The sequence below is a fragment of the Canis lupus genome, chromosome 15 (assembly GCF_011100685.1).
Source record: "Canis lupus familiaris isolate Mischka breed German Shepherd chromosome 15, alternate assembly UU_Cfam_GSD_1.0, whole genome shotgun sequence".
Classification (NCBI taxonomy): Eukaryota; Metazoa; Chordata; class Mammalia; order Carnivora; family Canidae; genus Canis; species Canis lupus.
The window spans coordinates 689,447-713,597 of NC_049236.1; the positions used below are offsets into that span (position 1 = coordinate 689,447).

Consider the following 24,151-nt stretch of genomic DNA (forward strand, 5'->3'; position numbering starts at 1 on the left):
CTTGGGAGTTGGCTCAGAGGGTAGAATCAGCCCCCTGTTGCCCCCCTCAGCTGGTGGAGGGTGCTCCAGGCAGGAGGCCTGGCGAGGTCACAGGCTCAGCCGCTGCCCCTGCAGCCTCAGGCCCGACCCTGAACCCCTCAGACTTGTCATCCATAGAATGGGGATCCCAGATCCTCACCCTGCCCACCTCCTGGGCGGTCGTGTGGCTCGGACTCAGCATCGGATGTGACAGCACTTTGTAAAGGGGATTACGGGATTGCGATGAATCCCTCTCTGGCAGCCCCCGGCCGGTCAGCAGTGCGCTGGCATGTTGGCCCGTGTCAGCCACACACGTCCTGCTCTGCTTGCCTGGCCTCAGAGCCCCTGGTCCCCAGGGTAACGCACACCCCTCGGACACAGAAGGAGCACAAGTGAGGATCCTGCCCCTCGGGCCACAGCGCGTCTCCCCTCCTGCCTCCTGGGCTTGAGGTGCTGTGGGTGCTGAGTTTGGGAACCTGCACTCTGAGTCCCCCTTCGCTCAGTCAACCCGCAGTAGTTGAGCAGCAGCTCAGCGCCTGGTGCTGGGAATAACATGCTGGCAAACAAAACAAGTCCCTGCCGCCCCAGAGCTGCTGTGTTAGTAGGAGAGGTAGGCACACACACGTGCTCACGCGTGTGTGTGGCCCTGCGAAGTTGACAAGGAAGCAAGTCGGGCCCTGGGGAGGTGGGAGCGGCGGGGAGGCTGGCCCAGGGTGGGCGGAGGAGGACAGCCAGTGTGCTCGGGGCCCGGTGGCCTCGTCGGTCGCTGTGGGCACGGGGGCTGTGCCTCAGTGGGGCAGGTGCGGAGCAGTGACTGCCTCGGTGAAGGGTGTGTGTGGGGAAGGGGCTTTGGGGCAAGATGAGGTGAAGAGAGAGTCCCAGGAGCCTGAGAGGCTTCCAGGCAGAAGTGTCAACCAGAGCCTTGGGGGTATGGATGGGGTGTGGATATGGGGTGTGGATATGGATCGGGAGTTCAGGGAGGGGAGGAGGCGGAGCCATCACTTTGGGAGTTGTCACCGGCCCCTGGATGGTGTTTGAAGCCTGGAGACTGGGGTCAGCGTGGACAGGAAGAGGCGGAAGACTGAGCCTGCTGGGGGCTGGGGGCCCAACAGAGGATGGGGCGGGGCAGCTGCGAGCAGGGGCCCTAGAGGACGGGCGTCCCAGCGGCCTATGGCGGCGGCTCACGGAGGAGGGGGCTCAGGGTGTCAGTGCTGCTGGGCTGAGCAGAGGGCAGCGGAGGAGCCGCTTGGGACCCGGTGGCATGGAGATCCGTGAGAGCGTCAGCAAGAGATGCTCTGGAGAGGTGGTGTGGACGACAGGTGGGCTGGAGGGCCTCACGCGAGAAGGGGAGGAGAGTGAAGGGGTGCTGGCGGGTGTAGACAGCTGCCCCAGGAGCTCAGCCCTCCATATGGGCAGAAGGGTGAGCTGGAGGGAGACGCAAAGGGTGGGAGGCCTTCTGAGGCTGGGAGACGGCGGCTGTGGGCGCACTCAAGGGCAGGACCCCGTGGGACAGTCCCTCCTCTGTTAGTCACTGGCGATCGTGTCCTGTTGGCGACCCACTCGCCATAGGGAGAGGGGACACATCGATGGGAAGAGCATGAGCTTCGCCCCCAGGCTGAGCTGGGTGACGCTCACGTCTGCCCTTGGGGAGGGTGAGGCTGCAGTGCGTGTCCTCCCCAGTGACACGAGATTGTGGCCCTCGCCACCCAGGATGGCCGACAGTGGTAACGGGATGCTCCCAGGGCACCTGGCACAATGCTTAGCATGTAGCAGACACTCCGCAGACAGGAAACTACATCAGCCTGGTTCTGGTCCTCCAGAAGCTTCCACATCAAGGCAGACAACCTTCACGGGTTCAATGTATGCAAACCACACAGTGTCCCCAGGACTGGGATAAGTGCGTGTACTTAGGGCCCCGGAAGCAGGGAGCGAAGGCAGGTCTGCGCTGAGATGCGGCCGTGATTGCTCCGCCCGGGCTCGGGTGCAGGGGCAGGACAGGCCAGCCAGGGGGAGTCCCCTGGAGATGAAGGGAGAGCATCCGTGGGAGCCTCCGCGGGGATGGGAGACCTGGAAGAGGTTGGTCTCTGGCACCCCCAGCAGCTGGCAGGGCTCCCAGCAGGGGTGCAGAGACAGCCTGTGCTCAGGGGTGTTTGGGGAGCAGGGGGTACCACCATCAGCCACACATGGTGCAGAGACCCCACCCCCCCACCCCTGGGTGAAGCGTGGGGCCCGGAAATGAGGCTGGTAGTAGGGCCTTGGAGGTGCTTGCAGTCCCCGGGAAGGACAACGCACCAAGTGCTATGAGTGGAAGCAGGCACAAAGCGTTGAGGGATGGCGGATTGGGGCGCCTGGCCCTGCGGGGACACTCCATCCTCTCCATCCCCAGCCTCCAGTTCCGAGGGGGAGTCAGAGTCTGAGTTCGGGGTGAGACCAGCACGACCGCCGGAGCCCCCAGCATTGCAGGAGGGCAACCAGGCCGTCAGAGCCCCCTAAGGGGCGGTGGGAGGGGGCCGGGAAACGGCTCCGGGATCTCGCTGGGAGGGAGGCACAAGCACCGGCTCCCCACCAGTCCAGTCCGTCCATGGGGCACATCCATGGGGCACGCGTAGCTGCTAAGCCTGGCTCTGTGCCAGGCACTGCTGGGCAGGAGGGGCCCGTGGGTGTCCAGCCGCGGCAAGGCGCCCACAGCCGGGAGGAGAGGGCCAGGACGGTGGGCCCGGGAGGGAGTCTTTGGGAAGAGCTCTCATTAGGCAGCCCTGTTTCTTCAAGCATAGGATATTTCCCAAAAGCAGCTCCACCCATTGTCTGATCCCCGTAACTCCCTCCCGAACCGGACAGGGCCAGTGCCGTTATCCCTGTTTTAGCTCAGAGGGGCGAAGGGACCTGCCTGGTGTCACACAGCTTTTCAGTGGCACAGGTAAGGCTTCAGAACCCAAAGCTTCCTGTACCCACACGTGAAAGCACTGGGGGGAGGTGGCAGGCACCCCACGGCGGTTTCCAGCCAGCTCCTGATGGGGCGGGGTTGGGACCCTGAGCGGTTCTGCTTTCCCTGCATGCCTGGGAGTCACTGGACTGCAGGGGACCCGCAGGGGGTGTAAGGCACCCCCCCCCCAACCACCCAGGAGCATGATCTGAATTCCAAAAGGCTTTGTTTGGAACGTGGGCGGGGAGGGAAGGCCCTCAGGGTAGGAGAGGATATTCTTGCAGAACCGACTGGAAACCTCAAATTGCAAAGAGGGTTACCCAGAAGGGCTTCAGAGGGGACGGGAGCCTCATTCCCACCACGAAGTGGCCCTGGGGCCCCAGCGGGAGGGAGGGATGCCCTGGACGGAGGGGCGCACAGGCATCCCGGCGTCTCTAAGGCCTCAGCACCCCAGACTTCGCCCCCCGGGGCAGCGGTGTGAGCTTACGTGTGGCTCCTTCCCCCACCCTTTGGCTCTCAGCCCCCTCCTTCATCACAGCCCTCCCCAGAAAGGAGGCTGTGGGATGAACGTGGCGCTGGCACAGATCTGCGTCCTCGGCCGGGGTGGGTCTCCTCGCGGCCTGGCTCCTGATGGGTGAGGGAGCCGCCCAGCGCCAAGGGGGCCCTTGAGGACCCAGAGAGGGTGCTCGCTGCGTCCCCAGGAGTCTGGCACGCTCTGGGCTCCAGCAAGGTCCCCTGCTCCCCTGATCTTGGGACCTCGGAACTGGGTGAAAGCCGGATCCCAACTCAGGGCTGGCCTGTCTACAACTGTCCTAGGCCCCCTTTGAGTTCGGGGACCCCCGGGCCGCCCCAGGAGGCAGGTGTACGTGGACCCACGTGGCTCTGGCCTTCCTGCAGGCCAGCAGCGCCCACCCCGCCCCCAGCGGCTGGAGCTGCAGGCCATACCAGGGGCCCACGCCCTGGGCGGGTGCACAGGGTGGCCATTGTCCGCACAGTGCCTGGCACCCTCTCATTTGCATAGCCACGTGAAGAATGCCAGGGAGCAGGCTGGGGACGAGTAGGGGGGCCGGGCTGGGGGGAGGACGCCGACGGGGGCGGGGGGTCGGCAGCAGACCCTGCTTTCCCCCAGTGCGGTCCAGGGAAGGCAGGTGGGCGCTGGGCATGGGAGTGGGGTTGTGACGTTCCCCCTGCACCCACAGCGAGGGGAGCCCACGGGGCGCACTGAGCGTGAGGGGATTGCTAATGAGCTGGAGGAGAGTTAAATATTCCCCTGCTCCAGAGGGCGAGCTGGGGGGCGGGGGGGGGGGGGCAGGGCAGGAGGAGGGGCAGCCTGAACCCTAGGAATGTGCAGAGGCCGCTCAGGCTCCGCGTCAGGCTACTCCGGAGCCAGGAGCCAGGAGCCAGGAGCCAGGAGGGGGCGGGGGGGGGGGGGGGCAGCGAGGGGATTAAGGGGCTGAGCAGTCTGCCTGCCTTCAGGCTGATGCCAGAGGGTCAGTGCAATCTCTCACCTCCCCGGCCAAGCCCCAGGTCTCTCTCCTGCCCCTCTCAGATCTCAGAGACCCCACGGTGCATATTCCCTGGCTGGGCCTCCCCTGCTTTTGATACATATGGCTCCCCAGAACCCGGACCTCCCTCTCCCCAACACCCAGCCCAGTCTCTCCACATCTGGCCTCAGAGCCCTCTCCAAAAAGTTCTCCCTGATGTCTAACTCTAGTCTTACCTGCTGCAAAGGAGAATTCCACTTCCTTTCTGTCCTACAGTCAGAGGACAGGAAACCCCAAGGGTCAGGTCAGCCGTGCAGTAGCAAAGTCCATCATCTCAGGGCGGGCGCTCGGGCAGGAATGAGAACCATGCACCCGCAAGGTTTCTAAAGGGGGTTCCCCGGCAGCAAGGCCCTGAGGGCAAGCAGGGTCACTCCTCCCAGGCCCTCCCCTCTCTATCCCCGGGAGGCGGGGCAAGGGCACCAACCTGGGCCACGGCCCCGCCCCCCGCCCCCAGGGGGCTGGCAGGAGCTTTGCTGGGGACCCTGCCCCGGCTTAGGCGGCTGCTGTGGGCGGGCCCCTGGCCTTTCCAGCCCCTGGCCTCCCCCTGCATTCTAGAGCCCAGAGCCTGCCGCCGCTGAGCTGCTCCTTCTCAGCCTCCGGCCCACCCAGCAGCTCCCCTCACCTGGCCATGACCCCAGCGCCCCCAGGGACCCTGGCCCAGCCCTGAGCCCTGGGACCTCCAGCCCCCTCCCCTGGGCCATGGCCAACTCGGGCCTCCAGCTCCTGGGCTACTTCCTGGCCCTGGGCGGCTGGGTGGGCATCATCGCCAGCACAGCCCTCCCGCAGTGGAAGCAGTCCTCCTACGCGGGTGACGCCATCATCACGGCCGTGGGGCTCTACGAGGGGCTCTGGATGTCCTGCGCCTCCCAGAGCACCGGGCAGGTGCAGTGCAAGCTCTATGACTCCCTGCTCGCCCTGGAAGGTAGGCCTCCCTCGGGCTGCGCTGGGAGGGTGGGCTGGGGGGGGGCAGGCCAGCTTGCCCGCAGCCTGCCACCTGCGCTGGGCTCCACCCTCCGGCCCCCCCCTCATGCATTTTGAACATCCAAGGCCAGATGGGTGGTCCCACCCGTGGAGGGGGGCGCTCGGGGTTCTGGCAGCCACGGGTCCAGATCCCAGCTCTGCCGCGAGAACCTTAAAGGAGTCCAACCCTTTCCTGTTCTAACGTCCCCAGGCCCCCAGCCGGAGGGGGGAGCACTAGGGCTTCACAGGGCTGTGGCAGGGTTAGACCGGGTCGAGGGGTGCCTGGCTCCTCCCGAAGAGCCGCGTGCAGACACGCCGTGCAGTGCACATGCACCTCCGGGCCTGCCACCTAGGCAAGCGGGCCTCCGTTTGGGTGCACACACACGTGTGCCTGTGCACACAGGTGCTTGGGCATGTCGGTCCCTCTCCTTCTCCCGGGGTGTGGACTTGAACGTGACAAGTTGGCTTGTAAGCCGGCACCACTGCAGCTGTGTCCCTGCCCAGGGCCGCGCAGGCCTGACCCCACCAGCTATCACACCAGCCTCCTCTACGACACCCATGCAGGTGGGTCGTCTGGTCTCCTGCAGGCACCCAGATCCCCTGAGCTGCCCACGGCCCAGGACTGACCTGAGCACAGGTGTACGGCTGCCATGGATGACTCAGAGGGCAGAGGGGAAGGTGACCAGGAGCCAGAATGGCTGATGAAGGTGTCCCTGCCCGAGAGCCCCCTTGGGCTGAGCTGGGCCATGGGCACCCTCTCTCCCTCCTGCTGAATCTGAAAGGCCCTGGGAGGAACTGATCCCGCTGCTTGGGAGGGGTGGGTGAGGGGTGGGCCGGCCCCAAAAGAGAGTCCCACCGACAGACAGCGCTGACCAGAGAGATCACTACCCCGCACCGTCACACCGCACCTGGAGGAAGCTGCAGGGGGAGTGAAGGGCGAGGTTAGAGGCCAAGCGCAGCCCCCCACCCTGTCCTCACTGTCCCCTCACACCTGCTGCAGGTGGCTGCCCAGGGGGAGCTGCTGGCTCCTGCCCGAGCCCCTTCATCCCGGGCTCCTATGCGCCCGCCTCTCCCACCGCCCGCTCAGTCCCTCCTGCCCTGCCCAGGTCACATCCAGTCAGCGCGAGCCCTGATGGTGGTGGCCGTGCTCCTGGGCTTTGTGGCCATGGTCCTCAGTGTGGTCGGCATGAAGTGCACTCGGGTTGGAGACAGCAACCCCACCGCCAAGGGCCGCATCGCCATCTCTGGGGGTGTCCTCTTCCTGCTGGCAGGTGAGTGTCCCTGGCTCCCTCTCCACTGTCTTGGCCACGGCAGGTGGCAGGTAGCCAAACCCGCCCGGAGCGGTCAGCTGGGGGCCTGAGCAGACTCGCCCTCCTTTGTCCTTAGGCCTCTGCACTCTGACAGCCGTTTCGTGGTATGCCACCCTGGTGACACAGGAGTTCTTCAACCCCAGCACACCTGTCAACGCCAGGTGAGTGCCGGCGCCCGGCTTGGACCAGGGAGCATGCTGGGCCTCCCGCTCCCCTGCCTTTGCCCAGCTTGGAGGGTGGAACAGGGGGTGAGCTGCAGGTGCTGTCACTGAGAAGCTCCTGGGAGTGGGGGGCCAGGCGGGGTGTGGCTGGACCCTCCGAAGGGGCGAGAGTCCCGTGGAGGACACCGTAACCTGGATCTGGGTTTGATCCCAGCTCTGTGTGTGCTGTGTGAGAGGCACGTTCCTGTCAAACGTAGGTGGGACCCCAGGACCCAGGTTGTGAGGGCTCAGGGAGATGTTGCAAGGAGGACTCGGCACAATGCCAGGGCCCCGGAGAGCTCAGTAAACCCCTCCCTGGGCCTCCTGCCCAAGGCAACAGGTACTTTGGGCTGGAGATGGAAACCAATGGTAAGGGCAGGTGTGTGGGCCTTACAGCGTAGGAAGACTTGGTGCCCCATCCTGGGCCGGAAGGCAGCCAGCGGTCCTGGCCGTGGTGTGCAGCATGGTGGGGAGGGGATGAGGCAGTGGGGTGCAAAGGTCTGGAGCCAGAGGCCGGCAGTGCAGAGCGGGGTCAGAGATATTTAGCTGCTGGAAGGGCCAGGACTAGTAAGGCTGAGGGTGTGAGGGCCCGCTACGGGCTTGGTGAAGAGCCTGGGCCCACCTGGCTGCCCTCCTCCTTTCAGCTGTGCCAGAGCAGACAAGGGGACGGTCTCAGCCCCAGCCATCCCAGCTGACCTTGGGCCCTGGGGTGGAGCGACAGTGAGGAAAGACCAAGACCACAGGGCCATCGCAGTCAGGAGGGCTTCCTGGAGAAGGTGGAGGTGGGGCGAGGGAAGAGACGGGCCTCAGGCCTCAGGCCAGGTGCTCATTCCCTGGGGCGGCAGCTGTAGAAGATGATCTCCAAGCAGGAGGCGGCTCAGCTCAGGGACAGGCGCCTGGTCCCTTGGACACTCCCGGAGGCACCTGGTGTGCAGGCCCCGTGCTGGGCCCCCCAGGGACAGGGACCAGTCGGGTGCTCTCCGCGCTCCAGGCGCTCCCTAGGAAGCCGGGCAAGCAGGGAGCTTAGCGGCCACCCAGGAAGAGTCGGCAGAAGGCACGGGGTGGGGGTGGGGTGCTCAGGGACAGGCCCTGGGAACGGGTGGGCCCTGAAGGCCGAGGAGTAGGCGGTGCAGAAGGGGGGATGCCCAGCAAAGGCCCGGAGGCGGGGAGCCCCGGGGGTGCTGCAGAGGCGAGGCAGGGAGGGGTGCAGGCTGGCGGTGGCCGAGGTGGGGAGTCGGGAGCGCCAGGGCGACAGAGAAAGCTGGCAGGGATCGCCTCCCCACCCCCCCACCCTCTCCACCCCTCCCCGGTGGGACCTGGCCCCTCCTCTGGCCGGATGAGGAAGGGCCCCCCCTCCCCCCCCATCTGCGCAGGGCGGGCCCTGGGCCTGGGTCCCCCTGGTGGCCGGGTGCAGGGTGGAAGCCAGAGGGGACTTCCGGGGGAGGGGGGGGGCTGTCACCCAACCCGAGGGGGGGGCGCCCAGGGGGAGGGCAGGCCTGCAGGGGGGGGGGTGCACCAGGGGGAGGGCAGGCCTGCAGGGGGAGAGGGGGGCCAGGGGAGGGCAGGCCTGCAGCCACCTCTGACGGCGACTTCCCTACCCGCAGGTACGAGTTCGGCTCGGCCCTGTTCGTGGGCTGGGCATCGGCCGGCCTGGCCATGCTGGGGGGCTCCTTCCTCTGCTGCACGTGCCCCGAGCCTGAGCGCGCCGCCAGCAGCCCGCAGCCTTACCGGCCGGGCCCATCAGCCGCTGCCCGAGAGTACGTCTGAGCCCCAGCCGCCGGCCCCGTGGCACCCCGGGCAGGGCCGGGAGGGCACGGCCAGGAGGGCACGGCGGCCCCGCGAGCTCCGTTAGGGCTCCGAGCGGCTTGTCCCCACGTGGGCACCCACCTGCACCCGGAGCCTCGCACCCAGACGCTCCGAGGGAGGCCGGAGGCGGGCCCCGGCCCGTGGTGCACACACGTGTCCAGCCCGGGCACGTTTCCTGTCCAGGAGCCGGCGCGTCCACGAGGCTGCTTAGTCACCCACTGCTGGGCTGCACAAGTGGCTACTGTGCGCGGGCCCTGGGGACACAGCCACGAAGACGGACCCTGGTGCCCCACGCCCCGGGTGGCCAGAGCCGTTGCCCTCCCCAGGCCGGCAGGCTCCTCACGGCAACCCCACGAGGGGGGCAGTGCCAGGGTGGTGAATGTCCCCACTTACGCACGAGCAAACAGGTGCAGGGAGACCAGGAGCTTGGCCCCACTGGTCCCGAGTCCAGGCCTCAGGCCTGCCCCTGCACCCCGCACCACCTGGACGCCCACGGCTATGCCAGAACGCGACCCGCCCGCCCCCAGGAATGGGCCCCGGTAGGGCTGCTGCGAGGGCCCGGGTCTGACGGCTCTGGCCAGGCCCTGCACCTGGGCCTGCCCCCCACAGCCCCCGCCCCACGGGCTGCTCACCCCACTAACCAGCTCTCCTCTCTTTTGACTTTCAGACCAGTTGTTAAATTGTCCGCCTCCGCCAAGGGCCCCCTGGGTGTGTAATGTCCAGGCCCCCACCCTGACTCTGTCCCCCGCCACATCTAGCCTGCGTGTTTGGTATTTTTTGGAAAGAGAAGCGAACATCCAGCCCCAAGTGTGGTGTCACTTGATCTGTCCCTGGCATGGCTACGGTGGGTCCTGGCTCGGGGAGGTCGGAGCTGGTCCCTGGGCTCTTTGGGGGTAAAGGTGGGGAGACAGGCCTCCGGGGTGGCTTACTTACCCGGCACAGGCAGGCGCCAGGAGCGTCCCTAGCCTGGCTCTTACCCCAGAGCTGGGGCACGGGGACGCTGGGGGCTCATTGCGTGAGAAGGGACCAGGAGAGGGCCCCGAGGCTGCAAGCCCCCTGGTGCTCCCCTTCTTCCCCTTCCTGCTCTCCAGCTGCCGAGGTCCCACGACATCCCTGTCCTGGATCCAGAGTAGGGGGGCGGCCTCAGGGCCCTGTCCACATGCCAAAGTGTGCGGTCCGAGCTGGAGGGGCTTTTGGTCTTGGAGTTCAGGTAGCACCTTAGTAGAGAAGGGGGAGACGTCCTCAGAGAGACGACGGTCAGCTCCGCCCCTCGCCTCGGGCCTCGCCCTCCCGAGCATCCTCCCAGGCCCCTGAGCACCCTCTGGTCTCCCATCCGACCGTCACCTGGCTGCCTCCAACACCTGCCTCTCGCCAAGTCACTGGACCCCGAGGAGGCAGCCCGGCCTCCCCGCCCCGCCCACCCCAAGGGAGGTGAAGTCAGAGATGACGACACACAGTCTCCCTCGGGGGCCCGGGGTTGGGGGGGCAGCCGTGGGACTGTGGGCGCAGGGCCCCGGCCTGGCAGCTGGGGCGCCTCGGGGGTGGCTGTTCCCCGCGGCCTGGCCAGCCTCTGGCCACAAGGGTGGGTGCCGACCCCCACGGGGCCCCCCAGGCCCGCCCGTCGAGTCCCGAGTGTGAGAGCCGCAGGAGGCTGTTCCCGGGGCCGGAGCCGGGGCGCAGCGGGCCTCGCCGCTGGACGAGCTCTCAAGTCACCCGGAACCGGTGGCCAGGAGCTGCCCTGGACATCACGACGGAAGTGGCCGCGGGGGCCCGGCATCGAGGGGGGCACCCCGGAGGCCTGCAGCGTGGGGCTGTGCGGCCACAGTTCTTGCCCCCCTGGGGGTCGCGGAGGGACAGGGGCAGCTCCGGGGAGGGGCGAGCCGGGGAAAGATGAGGGCAAGGTCTGTCTCCCTGAGACCAGGCTTCCCTGTAAGAGCCCCCCCAATTATCCACCTTTTTGCTGAAACGATTTTTTTTAAAGATGTTATTTATTCATGAGAGACACAGAGAGAGAGAGAGACGCAGAGACATAGGCAGAGGGAGAAGCAGGCTCCATGCAGGGAGCCCGATGTGGGACTCGATCCCGGGTCTCCAGGATCACGCCCTGGGCTGAAGGCAGGTGCTATACCGCTGAGCCACCCGGGCTATCCAGCTGAAACGATCTCGAGCGAGACTTGTGTCACCTAGAGCCAAAAGAGCCCCGACCGACACGGCCACATTGGGAGCCTGAAAGGGTGTCGGGAGGCTCCTGTGGGGACCCCGCTGAGCCGGGTGGGACGTGGGGCCCAGAGGCTCGACGTCTGCTGGTGCTCCGGGACGCCTTCCTGTCCCAGGTGGGGGGCTGGGCAGCCCTGGCCGTCGGGGCACGAAGCGGTTGGCCCCGCGTGCATCATCTCGAGGTGCCGGGTCCACCGGGCCTGGGTAGGAAAACACGGGGGGAGATTGCGCTGGGTGCTCCCGAGCCTGGGGGGAGGCTGCAGGAGAGGGGCCCCGCGCCGGACGGGAGGGGGCTGACAGCTGCAGGGACCAGCTTGGGCCTGCGACACCAACGCCCCTCCACCTAAACCAGGGATGGGAGAGGCCGAGGCTCCGCTCGCCGCCCGTAGCCCGGCACGCTCACCCCCCGCAGAGCGGGGTCCTGGCCACGGAACGTGTCCTGGGAAAGTTAGAGGACTTTAAGGCCGGGAGAGTTGGGATCCTTGGGGGGCCCAGGGATTGAGCACCTGCCTTCAGCCCAGGGTGTGATCCTGGGGTCCTGGGATCGAGTCCCACCTCGGGCTCCCTGCATGGAGCCTGCTTCTCCCTCTGCTTGGTCTCTGCCTCTCTCTGTGTTTCTCATGAATAAATAAATAAAATCCTTAAAAAAAAAAAAAAAAAAAAAAAAGGCCGGGAGAGTTTGGGAAGCCTGCTCTCGAAGCCACCTGTTCCACTCATCTACATCAAGGTCACCTGCGCAGCCAGCGGCAGGGCCAACTTTCCAGGCCTCCTGCCCGAGCTGTTTACCTTCCCAGCCTCCGGGCCAGAGGACTGGGCAGGGACACAGGAAGGGGGTCAAAGGGCACGATCCTAAAGCTTTGGCTGATGTTTATTAACAGAGCTCTCCGGAGAATGAAACTGCCAGGCCGTAAAATACAGTTTGGGGAGGAAAATGCCTGTGTTCTCAGCCAGTGACGAAAGCCCGAGTAGAATGACCACAGAAGGTGCTGGGCATAGCGAGGGAGCCTCGGGGCACTCGGGGGACCCGTCCAGTGCCTGCACCTGAGAACACCGATAAGGACGGAGGATTGGATGGTGTCCAGGAATTAGGTTTTTGTGTTGCATGTATTGTGAATTTTGGGCAATGACACTGTGGTTTGTTTGGGGCTTTTCAAATCCTTATCTGTTAGACGTGCACGCTGAAATGGGAGAATAGCTGGATTTGCTTTAAAATACCCTAAGAACAGGGCAGCCCGGGTGGCTCAGCGGTTTAGCGCCGCCTTCAGCCCAGGGCATGACCCTGGAGACCCGGGATCGAGTCCCATGTCGGGCTCCCTGCACGGAGCCTGCTTCTCCCTCTGCCTGTGTCTCTGCCTCTCTCTCTCTCTCTGTGTCTTATGAATAAATAAATAAAATCTTTAAAAATAAATAAATAAAATAAAATACCCTAAGAACAAAAAGGACAGGGACAGGGGAAGTTTGGCAGGTGCCAGGGATACTTAAGGAGTCACTCCATTCTCTTTGTGTGTAGGTTTGCAAATGAAAAAAAAAGTTAAAAGTGCTTGTAAGTTTTGCTGGTCGTGCCATTTAACCACCCCACTGACCACGGGGTCCTGGGTGACGAGCATTCTAGAGTCTCCTGCCACCTGGAAACTTGGTGGAAACCCAGACTCTCAGGCTCCACCCCACACCAGGTGACACGGGCTCGGCATTTTAAGGAGATCTCTGGGTGATTTGTGCACACGCCAGGGTCTGGGAAACGCTGATCTAGGCTCGTGAGGGAAGAGCTGTGTGGTGCCTTGTCCTCCTCCGGCATTTGGATTCCAGATACAGGGATCCCTGGGTGGTGCAGCGGTTTAGCGCCTGCCTTTGGCCCAGGGCGCAATCCTGGAGACCCGGGATCGAGTCCCACGTCGGGCTCCCTGCATGGAGCCTGCTTCTCCCTCTGCCTGTGTCTCTGCCTCTCTCTCTCTCTCTCTCTGTGTGTGTGTGACTATCATAAAAAAAAAAAAAAAAAAAAAAGATTGAATTTCAGATACAAAGAAAGCGGTTCAGTGTGTGACTTCGTCTAGAGTTGGCAAGATTATAGGAAGCCATGGCTAAACCTGATCCAGACAAAACTGGAAAAGAACAGACCACCCAAAGTCACGCTTCCCGACCTTTTCTCCTCATAGAGAGGATAAAAATAATATTTGGCTCAATTTATGAGCACGTTACAAGGCAATTTTATTCTTGACAATGCTCCTGTTCAAAACAACTATAAATACTGGGGAAAGGGTAGAGAATTCGTCAAGGGGCAACAAAGGAAAGGGCTGGTATGATGCTGTCGAACCACCAGGTCAACACTCTAAGAAGTACTCCCTTTCGTCCACATGGAGGCCCACGTGGTGATCACGAGACTGAGTCCTCCCTGGCCGCCAGGGTGGAAGATGAGTTACGTATGGAGGATTGAACAAATAAGTAAAATACTGAAGATAACGGGAGCCAGGCTTCCCATCACCAGAGGGAAGATTCACAAAGATGCAACAGGAAGACTCCAATAAATCCTGTGGTGTTGGTTTGGAGTTGGAGCTATCTGCACGGACACCTGGCCTTTAATATATTTAGATGAATGTTGAAATAGCTATAGTTGTGTACGGGTACGTACATGTGTGTGATACACATACGTACATATATCTACAAGCCCTACCCTCTAGAAAAGCCTCGAAGCAATGACAACCCAGGAATGAGAGGGCACCTTGATTTCTGACTACCATTCTCCATGAATAGGTATCAGGGCTCCATGGAGAAATGGCTGATCTGAGGGCTGGGGTAAGGAAATAATAAGCCTGGAGCATCTCAGTGTTCTAGAAAGTAAGAAAGGGCTCAAGGAATAACAGAGACGTGTTCCCAAGGATGTAGAAACCAGATTAAAGAGACTCCCACATGCTTTATCTGGGACAATTTATCAAAATAAGTAAGGATAGGAATGGATTTTAACTCAGCAACTAAAAATAAGAATCTGTTAGTCCAGATTGAAACAATTTTTTTACAAGTTCTTTGGGTTGTTCTTTTTTAAGATTTTATTTATTGATTCATGATAGACAGAGAGAGAGAGGCAGAGATATAGAAGAGGGAGAAGCAGGCTCCATGCAGGGAGCTCAATGCAGGACTTGATCCTGGGACCCTGGGATCATACCCTGAGCCAAAGGCAGAGGCTCAACCACTGAGCCACCCAGGCGTCCCTGAAACAAATAATTTTAAATAGATGGGAGCAGGAAAAAAGCTCTACAGTAAAATGGCCACTGATATAATTTATTAACTAGCAAGTATAAAATATTTAACTTGACGGTGGTGAAACACGGCAGACATGTCTTCAAGTGACAAGCGTTTAACACCACCAGCAACAGGACAGTCAAGATTGTGTGGGATCCCTGGGTGGCTCAGCGGTTTAGCGCCTGCCTTTGGCCCAGGGCATAATCCTGGAGTCCCAGGATCCAGTCCCACATCGGGCTCCCTGCATGCAGCCTGTTTCTCCCTCTGCCTGTGTCTCTGCCTCTCTCTCTCATTCTGTGTCTCTCATGAATAAATAAATAAAAATATTTTTAAAAAAAGATTGTGTGCCCCCAGATATAATGCACTGGCGGAATACGGCATCACTTCTGTGATATTCCTGCTAAAAGTGTACGCACAAACCGAACCTACTTAGGACATGACAATCCAAATGGACGTTATTCTAAAAAATAACCAGCTGCACTCTTCAAAACCGCCCGTGTTACGAAAGACAAGAAAAGACAGACAAGATGGAAGAGATATTACAACTAAATGTGGTGAGTGATCCTGGACCAACAGAAGACCTACTTGGGACAACCGGTGACATTTGAATGGTGACTGTGGTCTAGATGGGTAGTACCATTTCAAAGTGAATTTCCTGAATTTGATAGTTTCCTCTAGTCATGTAAGACAGTGTTCTTGTATTTTAGGAAATACATACTGAAGTTCTAAGAGGGTAGTGAGGTATCAGAAAAAAATATACATGGATTCACACATGAAGAGTTATAAGGCCAATACCTGCGGTACAATAGCAATTGGACAACCTAAGCGAAGGGCATACTGGAGGGGAGCCCTTCTTGCTACCTTTCTCTGAAGTTTGGGATTATTTCAAGATAGAGTGTTGTTTTGTTTTGTTTTGTTTTTTAAGTCTAAGTGAAAGCTGGAATACTGAGATGCTGATTTTCTTAGAAGGCACTTGAAACCCTGGGCAAATGTAGATGCCTCCCAAGACGGCAGCGGAGAGGAAAGCTTTGGACTCCTCTTTATTGCACCATCATGTTTTTTTTGTTGTTGTTGTTGTTTTTGTTTTTTAAGATTTTGTTCATGAGACAGAGAGAGAGAGAGAGAGAGAGAGAGAGAGAGAGAGAAGCAGGCTCCTCAAGGGGAGTGTGATGTGAGATTCGATCCCAGGATCCTGGGATCACAACCCGAGCTGAAGGCAGACACTCAACCACTGAGCCCCCCAGGCATCCCTTCATCATTTTTTTCCCTTTATCATTTTGAAAAGATGTTTTCGCTGGGTATAGAATTCTGAGTTGACTCTCCTCCTTTTGGTACTTTATAGATGTCATCCTAGTGTCTTCTAGCTTACATAATTTTTATTTTATTTATTTATTTTTTTAGCTTACATAATTTTTATTTTTTTTTAATTTTTTTTTTTTTATGATAGTCACACACAGAGAGAGAGAGAGAGAGGCAGAGACACAGGCAGAGGGAGAAGCAGGCTCCATGCACCGGGAGCCCGACGTGGGATTCGATCCCGGGTCTCCAGGATCGCGCCCTGGGCCAAAGGCAGGCACTAAACCGCTGCGCCACCCAGGGATCCCAGCTTACATAATTTTTAAATGAAAAGCCTGTGTCACTCATTTTGTTGTTGCTCCTTTGTTTTCTCTCAGCTGTTTCCCAGATTTTCTCCATCTTGGTTTTCAGAAGTTTGACTATGAAGTGCCTGGGTATGTTTTTGGTTTTTGTTTTTCCTTTCTTTGTGTTTATTCTCATTGGGGGTGTTCTGAGCTTCCTTGTTCTGTGGTTTGTTATCTTATATTGATTTGGGGAGAATTTCAGCTGTTATTTTTTCAAATGCTTCTTCTGTCATATTTTTATCATCTTCATCTGCCACTTGCGTTACATGCCTGATATCGTGGTACAGCTTAAATATTCTGCTCTGTTTTATTGTTTCCATGTTTATTGTTTCAGTTGGGTTAATTTCTACTGACCTGTCAGCAAGCTCATGAATCCTTTCCTCTGCTGTGTCATTTTTTAAAAAAAATATTTGTTTATTCATGAGAGACACAAAGAGAGAGGCAGAGACACAAAGAGAGAGGCAGAGACACAGGCAGAGGGAGAAGCAGGCTCCATGCAAGGAGTCCGAGGAGGGACTCGATCCCGGGATCCCACGCCCTGGGCCAAAGGCAGATGTTCAACCGCAAGCCCCCCAGGATCCTGGCTGTGTCATTTGTTAAGTACATCGAAGCATCTCATTTCTGATGGTTGGGGGGTTGTTACCTTGTGCTCAGCCCGAGACCTGGAATTCAGGGGGTTTGCATGTACCTCAACGTTCAACGCTCCATGGATGCCTGCACCACAGAGGGAATCCCTCTCCAAACACTTGCCCCTTCCCCAGCAGCAGCTTGCCATTATTTATGATGCGAGGCTTGTGTTGGTGGCAGGAGAGTTTTCTCCTCTGTCCTCCTCCAGCCTTAGTTGCAGACGGCCCCTGTGCACCTGAGCCTCAGGGGCGGGCTCTGTCCTCCCCACATAGCATCTGACCTTTGCATGTCCTGGTAGTGGGTCTTGGGTGGCAGGGAGTTTCCTGCCCTTTCACCAGGTAGCAAACTTCTGTTTTGTGACAGTGCAAGATCCTGGTCCTGAAAGGGTTTCCTACTTCCCACTAGTGACAGGCAGCACCTGCTTCTACTCACCTCAGCAGTTGCAGCCTTTATGTGGGGCTTATTTCTTGCCTTTCCATTGCTTTTGTGTCTCCTAATATTCCAATAGGATCATTTTCTTTTGCTCATTAGTGCAAGTCTGCTGCTTGCTTGTCAGTGCTCTCCATTTTTGTCTCAATCTGTCTTTTCTTCACATTTGTATCCTACTGTGTGGAGGAGTCCTACGTTGGCAATTATTTTCTTTGAGATCACTGAAGGTATCATTCCACTGGTTTTTTTTTTTTTTTTTTAAGATTTTACTTATTTATTCATGAGACACAGAGGGAGGCAGAGACACAGGCAGAGGGAGAAGCAGGCTCCATGCAGGGAGTCCAAGGAGGGACTCGATCCCAGGACCCCGGGATCACACCCTGGGCCGAAGGCAGGTGCTCAACCCCTGAGCCACCCCGGTGCGCATCATTCCACTGTTTATATGGCGACCATTCTTTCTGTTCCAAAATCAAATGTCAGCTTTAATGTCATTTCTTTCAAAGTCATCATTCCCCTCCCAATTCTTCTTTTGCCTCTCAAAAATTGTGGTAACATTATTGATGTGTTTAGATGTAGATTTTTTTTTTTTTTTAATGTAAGTTTGTGGGCTTCTTGACTCTTTTAGTGTCTCCTCACTAATCAGTTCTGGGTAAGTCTGAGCCATTCTCTCTTCAATCTGCTTTCCTTTCTTCTGTGGCTCCAGTTATAGCCTGTTTGATTTTACCATATTCTCTCTTAGCTTTTCTTCTGTTTTCCATTTTTTAAATTATCTGTACTTCATTATAAGTGGTTTCCTTCAACTGTCTCCCAGTTAACTAATTTGACCTTGTTATATTTAATCAGCTTCCAAATATTACCCATTGATTTCTTTGAGGCATTATATTTTTCTCTTCTCAGATTCCCACCTGGTCAATTAAAAAAAATCTGCTGGGTCAAATACAGTTCCTGGTTCCCCTCTTTATTAGCTTGCTAGGGCTGCCATAACAAAGTACCACACACTGGGTGGCTTGGACAACAGAAATGTACTTCCTCACTTCCTAAAGGGTGCAAGTCCAAGATCTGAGTGTCAGCAGAGCCAGTTTCATTTTGAGGCTTCTCTCCTGGGTTTGTAGACGGCTGTCTTCTTCTGGTGTCCTCAATGGTCCCTCAGCTGTGTGGATGTCTGTGTCCTAATTTCCCCCTCTAAATTCATAAGAATACCAGTCATATTGGATTAAGGCCTACCTCAATGACTTTATGTAACCTTTATTACCTCTTTAAATACCTGAGATACACAAATAGTCACATTTTGAGATATTGGAGGTTAGGACTTCAATATATGAATGTGAGTGGGAGACCGACACAATTCAGTTCATAACACCTAAAAATTTTCAAGTTTCTCCTTTATTTTTTATTTATTTATTTATTTTTTCATAGAGATGCAGAGAGAGAGAGGAGAGAGAGAGAGAGAGAGAGAGAGAGAGAGGCAGAGACACAGGCAGAGGGAGAAGCAAGCTCCATGCAGAGAGCCTGACGAGGAACTTGATCCAGGGTCTCCAGGATCACGCCCTGGGCTGCAGGCGGCGCTAAACCGCTGCGCCACCAGGGCTGCCCAAGTTTCTCCTTTAATCTCCATAAACAGCAAATATAATTGCTTCGCAGTCTGTGTCTGTCATCTTTGGCATCTGGGGTTCCTGTGGCTCCTTTTATTATTGTCTGTTTCAATGTTGTCTGTCATGGTAACTCGTCTCCCTGTAAACCTACTTATCTTTGACTATGTGCATGAGGTGGCATCTGCAAAATATGTGTAGAAGGAAGGCCTAGGGTTATTTGCTTTAGCTCATGCGTGGGGGCACTAGCTGTTCTGGATCACCTTTATCCAAGTTCAGGACTTGAGATTTCTGGGCCCCCATGTACCCCCAAACAGGTTGCAGTCCGTGTGAGGGTTGGTTTAGTTAGCTACTGTGGTACAACCGTTCAAGATCCCCAACTTAAAGCATAAGGTAGTTTACAAAGGTCCCCACAGTTGGTGGGGCTGGACTTTAGAAGTTCTTCCCTCCAGCACTGTATAGCTGCCTCTTTCAGATCAGCAAACACACTTTCAGATCAGTGCTCAGCCTCTTAGTTGCCTCTTCCAGATTTACAAGTATATCCAGGGAAAAGGTAGTTCACTTTTCTACATTACCATCCTTTGCCTGGACCCAGTCTGGGAACCCCAGGTGTTTTGTTGCTTTTAGAAAGATTTTAGAAAATATCTAATATTCCTGGCTGTCATCAGCAGAAGAGTTGGACCAACATTACCACAAATGGACGCCAAGAGTCATCTTTTCAAAAGCTATCATATTAATTTTAGAGTACATTTAAACTTCATGACTAATAGTAGAACACTTTTTATTTCTTCTGTGAAAGTGATTATTCGTGACCGATGCAAATTAACAAGACTTATTAGATGTTAAATATTAAAATATTAACCAGAGTTGGTGTAAAATTCTATCACCTCCTTTTTTAAACTTTTTTAGAAATCGCTACACCCAATACGGGGCTCAAACTCATGACCCCAAGATCAAGAGTCACACGCTCCATCGACTAAGCCATGAAGGAGTCCCTAAAGTTTTAAATTTAAATATGCATTCCAAAAATTATCCAATGAGCACATAAAGTTATATGACATTTTTATAGAAATGGAAATGATGATATACAAATGACAAAGTCTCACAAAATGGCCTTTTTTTTTTTTTTTTTTAAGATTTATTTATTCATGAGACAGAGAGAGAGAGAGGCAGAGACACCGGCAGAGGGAGAAGCAGGCTCCTCGCAGGGAGCCCAGTGAGGGACTGGATCCCGGATCCCGGGATCATGCCCTGAGCTGGAGGCAGATGCTCAACTGCTGAGCCACCCAGGTGTCCCCAAAATGGCCTTTAGTATCAGTTGTTTCCTTGGACAGGGCCATCTCACATCTCTTGCTATAAAACTGACAATCAGGGATACCTGGGTGGCTCAGTGGCTGAGCGTCTGCCTTCAGCTCAGGGTGTGATCCTGGGGTGCTGGGATCCAGTCCCACAATGGGTTCCTTGCATGGAGCCTGCTTCTCCCTCTGCCTGTGTCTCTGCCTCTCATGAATAAATAAAATCTTTAAGAAAAATAAAAATATAAAAATGTAAATAAATAAAACTGACAATCACTGCAAGATCCTAAAATCAGTTTTGTTTCCAACGTACTCTTTTTTATATCTTTATTCAACATCTTCCCCATCATTTTACACCTACGGCTGATCCTTGACATACAGACAGGCTAGAACAATTGAGTACAGCAAACCCTGGGGAAGAGAAGCACTCTTACTTTTTTTTTCTTTGTTTTTAAACTTTTTTTTTCTGTTTTTAAAGATTTTATTCATGAGAAATACAGAGAAGCAGAGACATAGGCAGAGGGAGAAGGAGGCTCCATGCAGAGAGCCCGATGTAGGACGCGATCCCGGGACTCCAGGATCACACCCTGGACTGCAGGTGGTGCTAAACCGATGTGCTACGGGGGCTGCCCTGACCACTTCTTTTCTGATCAAACTTTTTTCTTGGGCCCAGGGTATTATTTTGAAAATGAGAAATCATTCTACTTGAAGATAACCTGGGTTCCCTATCACCAGCTCCTCAGCCCAGACAGAAAGCGCAAGAGGGTGGTAGAGCTAGTTGCCCTAGCAAGCTAACAATCTACTTACTTTTATTATTTGTAGCCTTTATGTAGGCCCTCCTCTACCTGTAGCACCAGAGGGAGGCAGCTCCTACTCACTTTCCCCAGCCACAGGTCAGCCTCACCAGTAGTGTCAGAGACTAAGCCTTCCCCACTAGCAGAACCTCGGCACCAAGCCTGTCCCAGCCTGTCCTGTGTGACCCTTCCTGGTTTACTTTCTCCTCGCCTAGTTGGCAGTTGTAGCTCTCCAACCTCCAAATCTGACCCACGTTTGCTCCCTCCCCAAACCGTCCCCAGCCTCTTCTCAGAACTTCTACATTCACTTTCTTACTCGGCCTCTAAGACTGGCTTCCCTGGGGGTCCTTTCAGTGGCTTCTTTCCTTCCCCCTAAACCTGAAGCAGTAGGTCTCCTGGTGGTGGGCTGTTTCCTCTAGATCACACCACTGCCAACTTCTAAACCACTTTCATCCTTTGGAAGAAGCCCTCAAAATCTCAACCTTTGAAGCCTATGCTTCTAGACTAAAGCCATTATCTAGCAATAGTTCTTGAAGATTTTTAACTCCAGAATCCCGAGCACCATCTTCTCATGCACATTACATCTACTACCACTTGCAGCAGTTTCAACACCTAGATATCCTTTGAGCAGCATGGTCTTTTTGACATTTTCACTTCCAGTAATGTTCACTTCTTACTCCTCCTCTTGCTCACAGGTCTATCACCTAGAAACTGTCATTACCAGTAACTGTGCTCCTCCATAAGCACAGCAGCATAGGTACACCACACTTCACCTTCCAGCTCCCTTAAATACTTTTACTCAAAGTCTACACGGAACTCACCAACTCTACACAGATAATTTTTAAAGATTTTATGTATTTATTCGCTAGAGACACACAGAGAGAAAGAGAGAGACAGACACAGGCAGATGGAGAAGCAGGCTCCATGCAGGGAGCCCGACGTGGGACTGGATCACAAGTCTCCAGGGTCATGCCCTGGGCTGAAGGCGGCGCTAAACCGCTGAGCCACCCTGGCTGCCTCCTTTTTTTCTTAGAATGTTCTGCTGTTACTGGCTTTAGCTAATCAGAATCCATTCCTGGGGGGTCTGGGGATGGGGGGTGGGGGGAGAGGATGCTGGGAACACTGTTAATTGTAACCTTGCACCTACTGTTAATACCTTGGCACTTCTGTTGAATTCAGTTGGGAAAGTTCTGGTTAAATTCAGTGCTCTACCTTCTCTAGCAATTCTATTTCCCTGGTGCATTTGTTTTCCCATTCTCCAAGACAACTATTTTACATTTTCTTTTCTAAGTCTTTAAGTAATTTCTTCACCCAAAGTGGGGCTCAAACTCACAATCCGTGATCAAAGAGTCGCACATTCCACCGGCTAAGGCAGCCAGGCGCCCCAACGCTTCTTTCACCAAACCTCTAACATCTCTTTTTCCCTTTTCTAAGATCCATCAAAGTAAGATTTTTTTCAATCTTTTTTATTGAACTTAATTTGAATAGATGAATTGACAAGCCTCTATAGCCATTAACATGAAAACCTCCCAAGAGCTGATTAAGCCACATGTTGGGCTCTGCACTCGGTGGGCTTGTCCCTTTCCCTCCCCGCCTGCCCATGCTCTCAAATATAAAACAGCAAGTTTAAAAAAACCCTTTATTACATAATCTCTACACCTAACCTGGGGCTTGAACTCACAACCCCAAGATCAAGAGCTACATGTCTACCAACTGATCCAACCAAGCACCCTCAAAACAGTATACTCCTAAATACACTTCCTTGATGCTACCATGAAGTAAAAAAGTTTTTACTAGCTATTATACACAAATGGGTGTTAGTCATTTACTAACACATTATCCATCCTTAAGTTGACTGCAGACTTTTGGTTGCCAGTATCATCTATGACATACGTCATGGTTTCCTTTCCGTTCTTTAGATTTTTATCTCTACACACTACCTAGGGACTTCAATGCAATGTTTTTAACATAAACCATGACAGCAAGCACCCTCACCTTGTTTCTCATTTTGAATAGAACAAAATATACCACATGCCAGGTACAGAATACCTAATTCTTTACCACTCTCCTGTGCTTATTACTCTGCTTCAGCCACATATTCTTATAAAGTCACACTAACATGTCAAGTCTCCCCTATCTGAAAGCAATGCATTCCTATGGAACCCTCTGTAAGCTGAGTAAAGTGAAGAAGCAATTACCAATGTCCATCAATGGATGGACGAAAATGTGGTGCATTACACACAATGGAGTATTACTTGGCCATCAAAAAAGAATGATTATCTTGCCATTTGTAAGGTGGATGAAACTAGCGTATTATGCTATGAAAAATAAGCCAGAGAAAGACAAATATAGGATTTCTTATGTGTAACTCAACAAAATAGATGAACACAGGGAAAGACAGTAAAAATAAAAACAGGGAGGCAAACCATTGTTAGAGATTCTTAGAGAATTGCTGGGGCAGGGGCAGGGACGGGCCAGGAGATTGGCTAAAAGGGCGATGGGCATTAATGAAGCACCATGTGATGAATCACTAAATTCTATACCTGAAACCAATACTATACTATACATTAAATTTCAATTTAAAAAGAGCATAGATGGGATCCCTGGGTGGCGCAGTGCTTTGGTGCCTTGCCTTTGGCCTGGGGCGCGATCCTGGAGACCCGGGATCGAATCCCACGTCAGGCTCTCGGTGCATGGAGCCTGCTTCTCCCTCTGCCTCTCTCTCTGCCTATCATGAATAAATAAAATCTTAAAAAAAAAAAAAAAAAAAGAGCATAGATGCTTACAGTTCCAAACTATGGTGACTTGACTGTTCTTAGGGAAGGAGCCTGGTGGACCCACTCTTGCTGCTCAGTGTGCACTGTCCTCTGCAAGCAGCTCACTGCCGCAAAACAAACACCAAATACTATTTTCATAAAAGCAGAAGTTCTCTTCAGTTTTTTTGGTGGGGGGGAAAAAAAAAACAGTAACATAGGTTTTTATTAAAGTTACCAGTGCAATGCAATCTTGTGAATTCTGAGCACACTCTGGAAAGGAGCACCACCACCTGGACTTACACAGAACTGCAAGACTCCTGGAAGTGCTACTCTAAACCCCTGGCATCTTTTCCCTGAGAGCTGTCCAGGATGATCCCAAATGAACATGTAGCAAGATACCATAAAATAACCAAAACAGGTTTAGGTTAGAAGGGGGTTGAGACCACATAATTATTTTCAACGACCTCCAAGTTCTTTATCAAGTCTTCCTTTGGGTTAATTTGTTGTTACCATCTTGGATCAATCACACTCAGGAACTGAGCCTGTTTACTGACCACACTAGGCCGTGTGGCAGGCTGAAATAATTCTTCCACAAGCACAGAAATAAGTGGCTTGCAGGGAACAGAATTAGTTGATGCTAGAGCATGTCTTCTCCCCTTTACCACTGCCAGCAAAAAGAATTTAGAAAGAGAAAAATGTCCAAATTATCATAGTAAATATTTTCTCTTGTTCAGTAGAAGTTCGTAGGTCACTTAATCACACATTTTAAGGAAATTTCCCTGTGTAATCCAGTGAGTACCATCTATTTG

The 24,151-nt window shown here is 55.0% G+C and overlaps 1 protein-coding gene across 2 annotated transcripts; it reads left to right on the forward strand.

Moving 5' to 3' along the window:
• The first annotated feature begins 4,420 nt into the window (after positions 1-4,420).
• CLDN19 (claudin 19) lies at positions 4,421-9,569 on the forward strand. 2 transcript variants are annotated; one of them, XM_038557659.1, is made up of 5 exons: positions 4,421-5,407; positions 6,552-6,716; positions 6,832-6,916; positions 8,560-8,712; positions 9,429-9,569. In XM_038557659.1, the coding sequence occupies exons 1-5, from the start codon at positions 5,185-5,187 to the stop codon at positions 9,475-9,477; spliced, it is 675 nt and encodes a 224-aa protein (XP_038413587.1). In that variant the 5' UTR covers positions 4,421-5,184; the 3' UTR covers positions 9,478-9,569. The 2 variants fall into 2 exon arrangements, with proteins under 2 accessions (XP_038413587.1, XP_038413588.1); XM_038557660.1 differs by lacking the exon at positions 4,421-5,407 and adding an exon at positions 5,535-6,009.
• Positions 9,570-24,151: the final 14,582 nt, after the last annotated feature.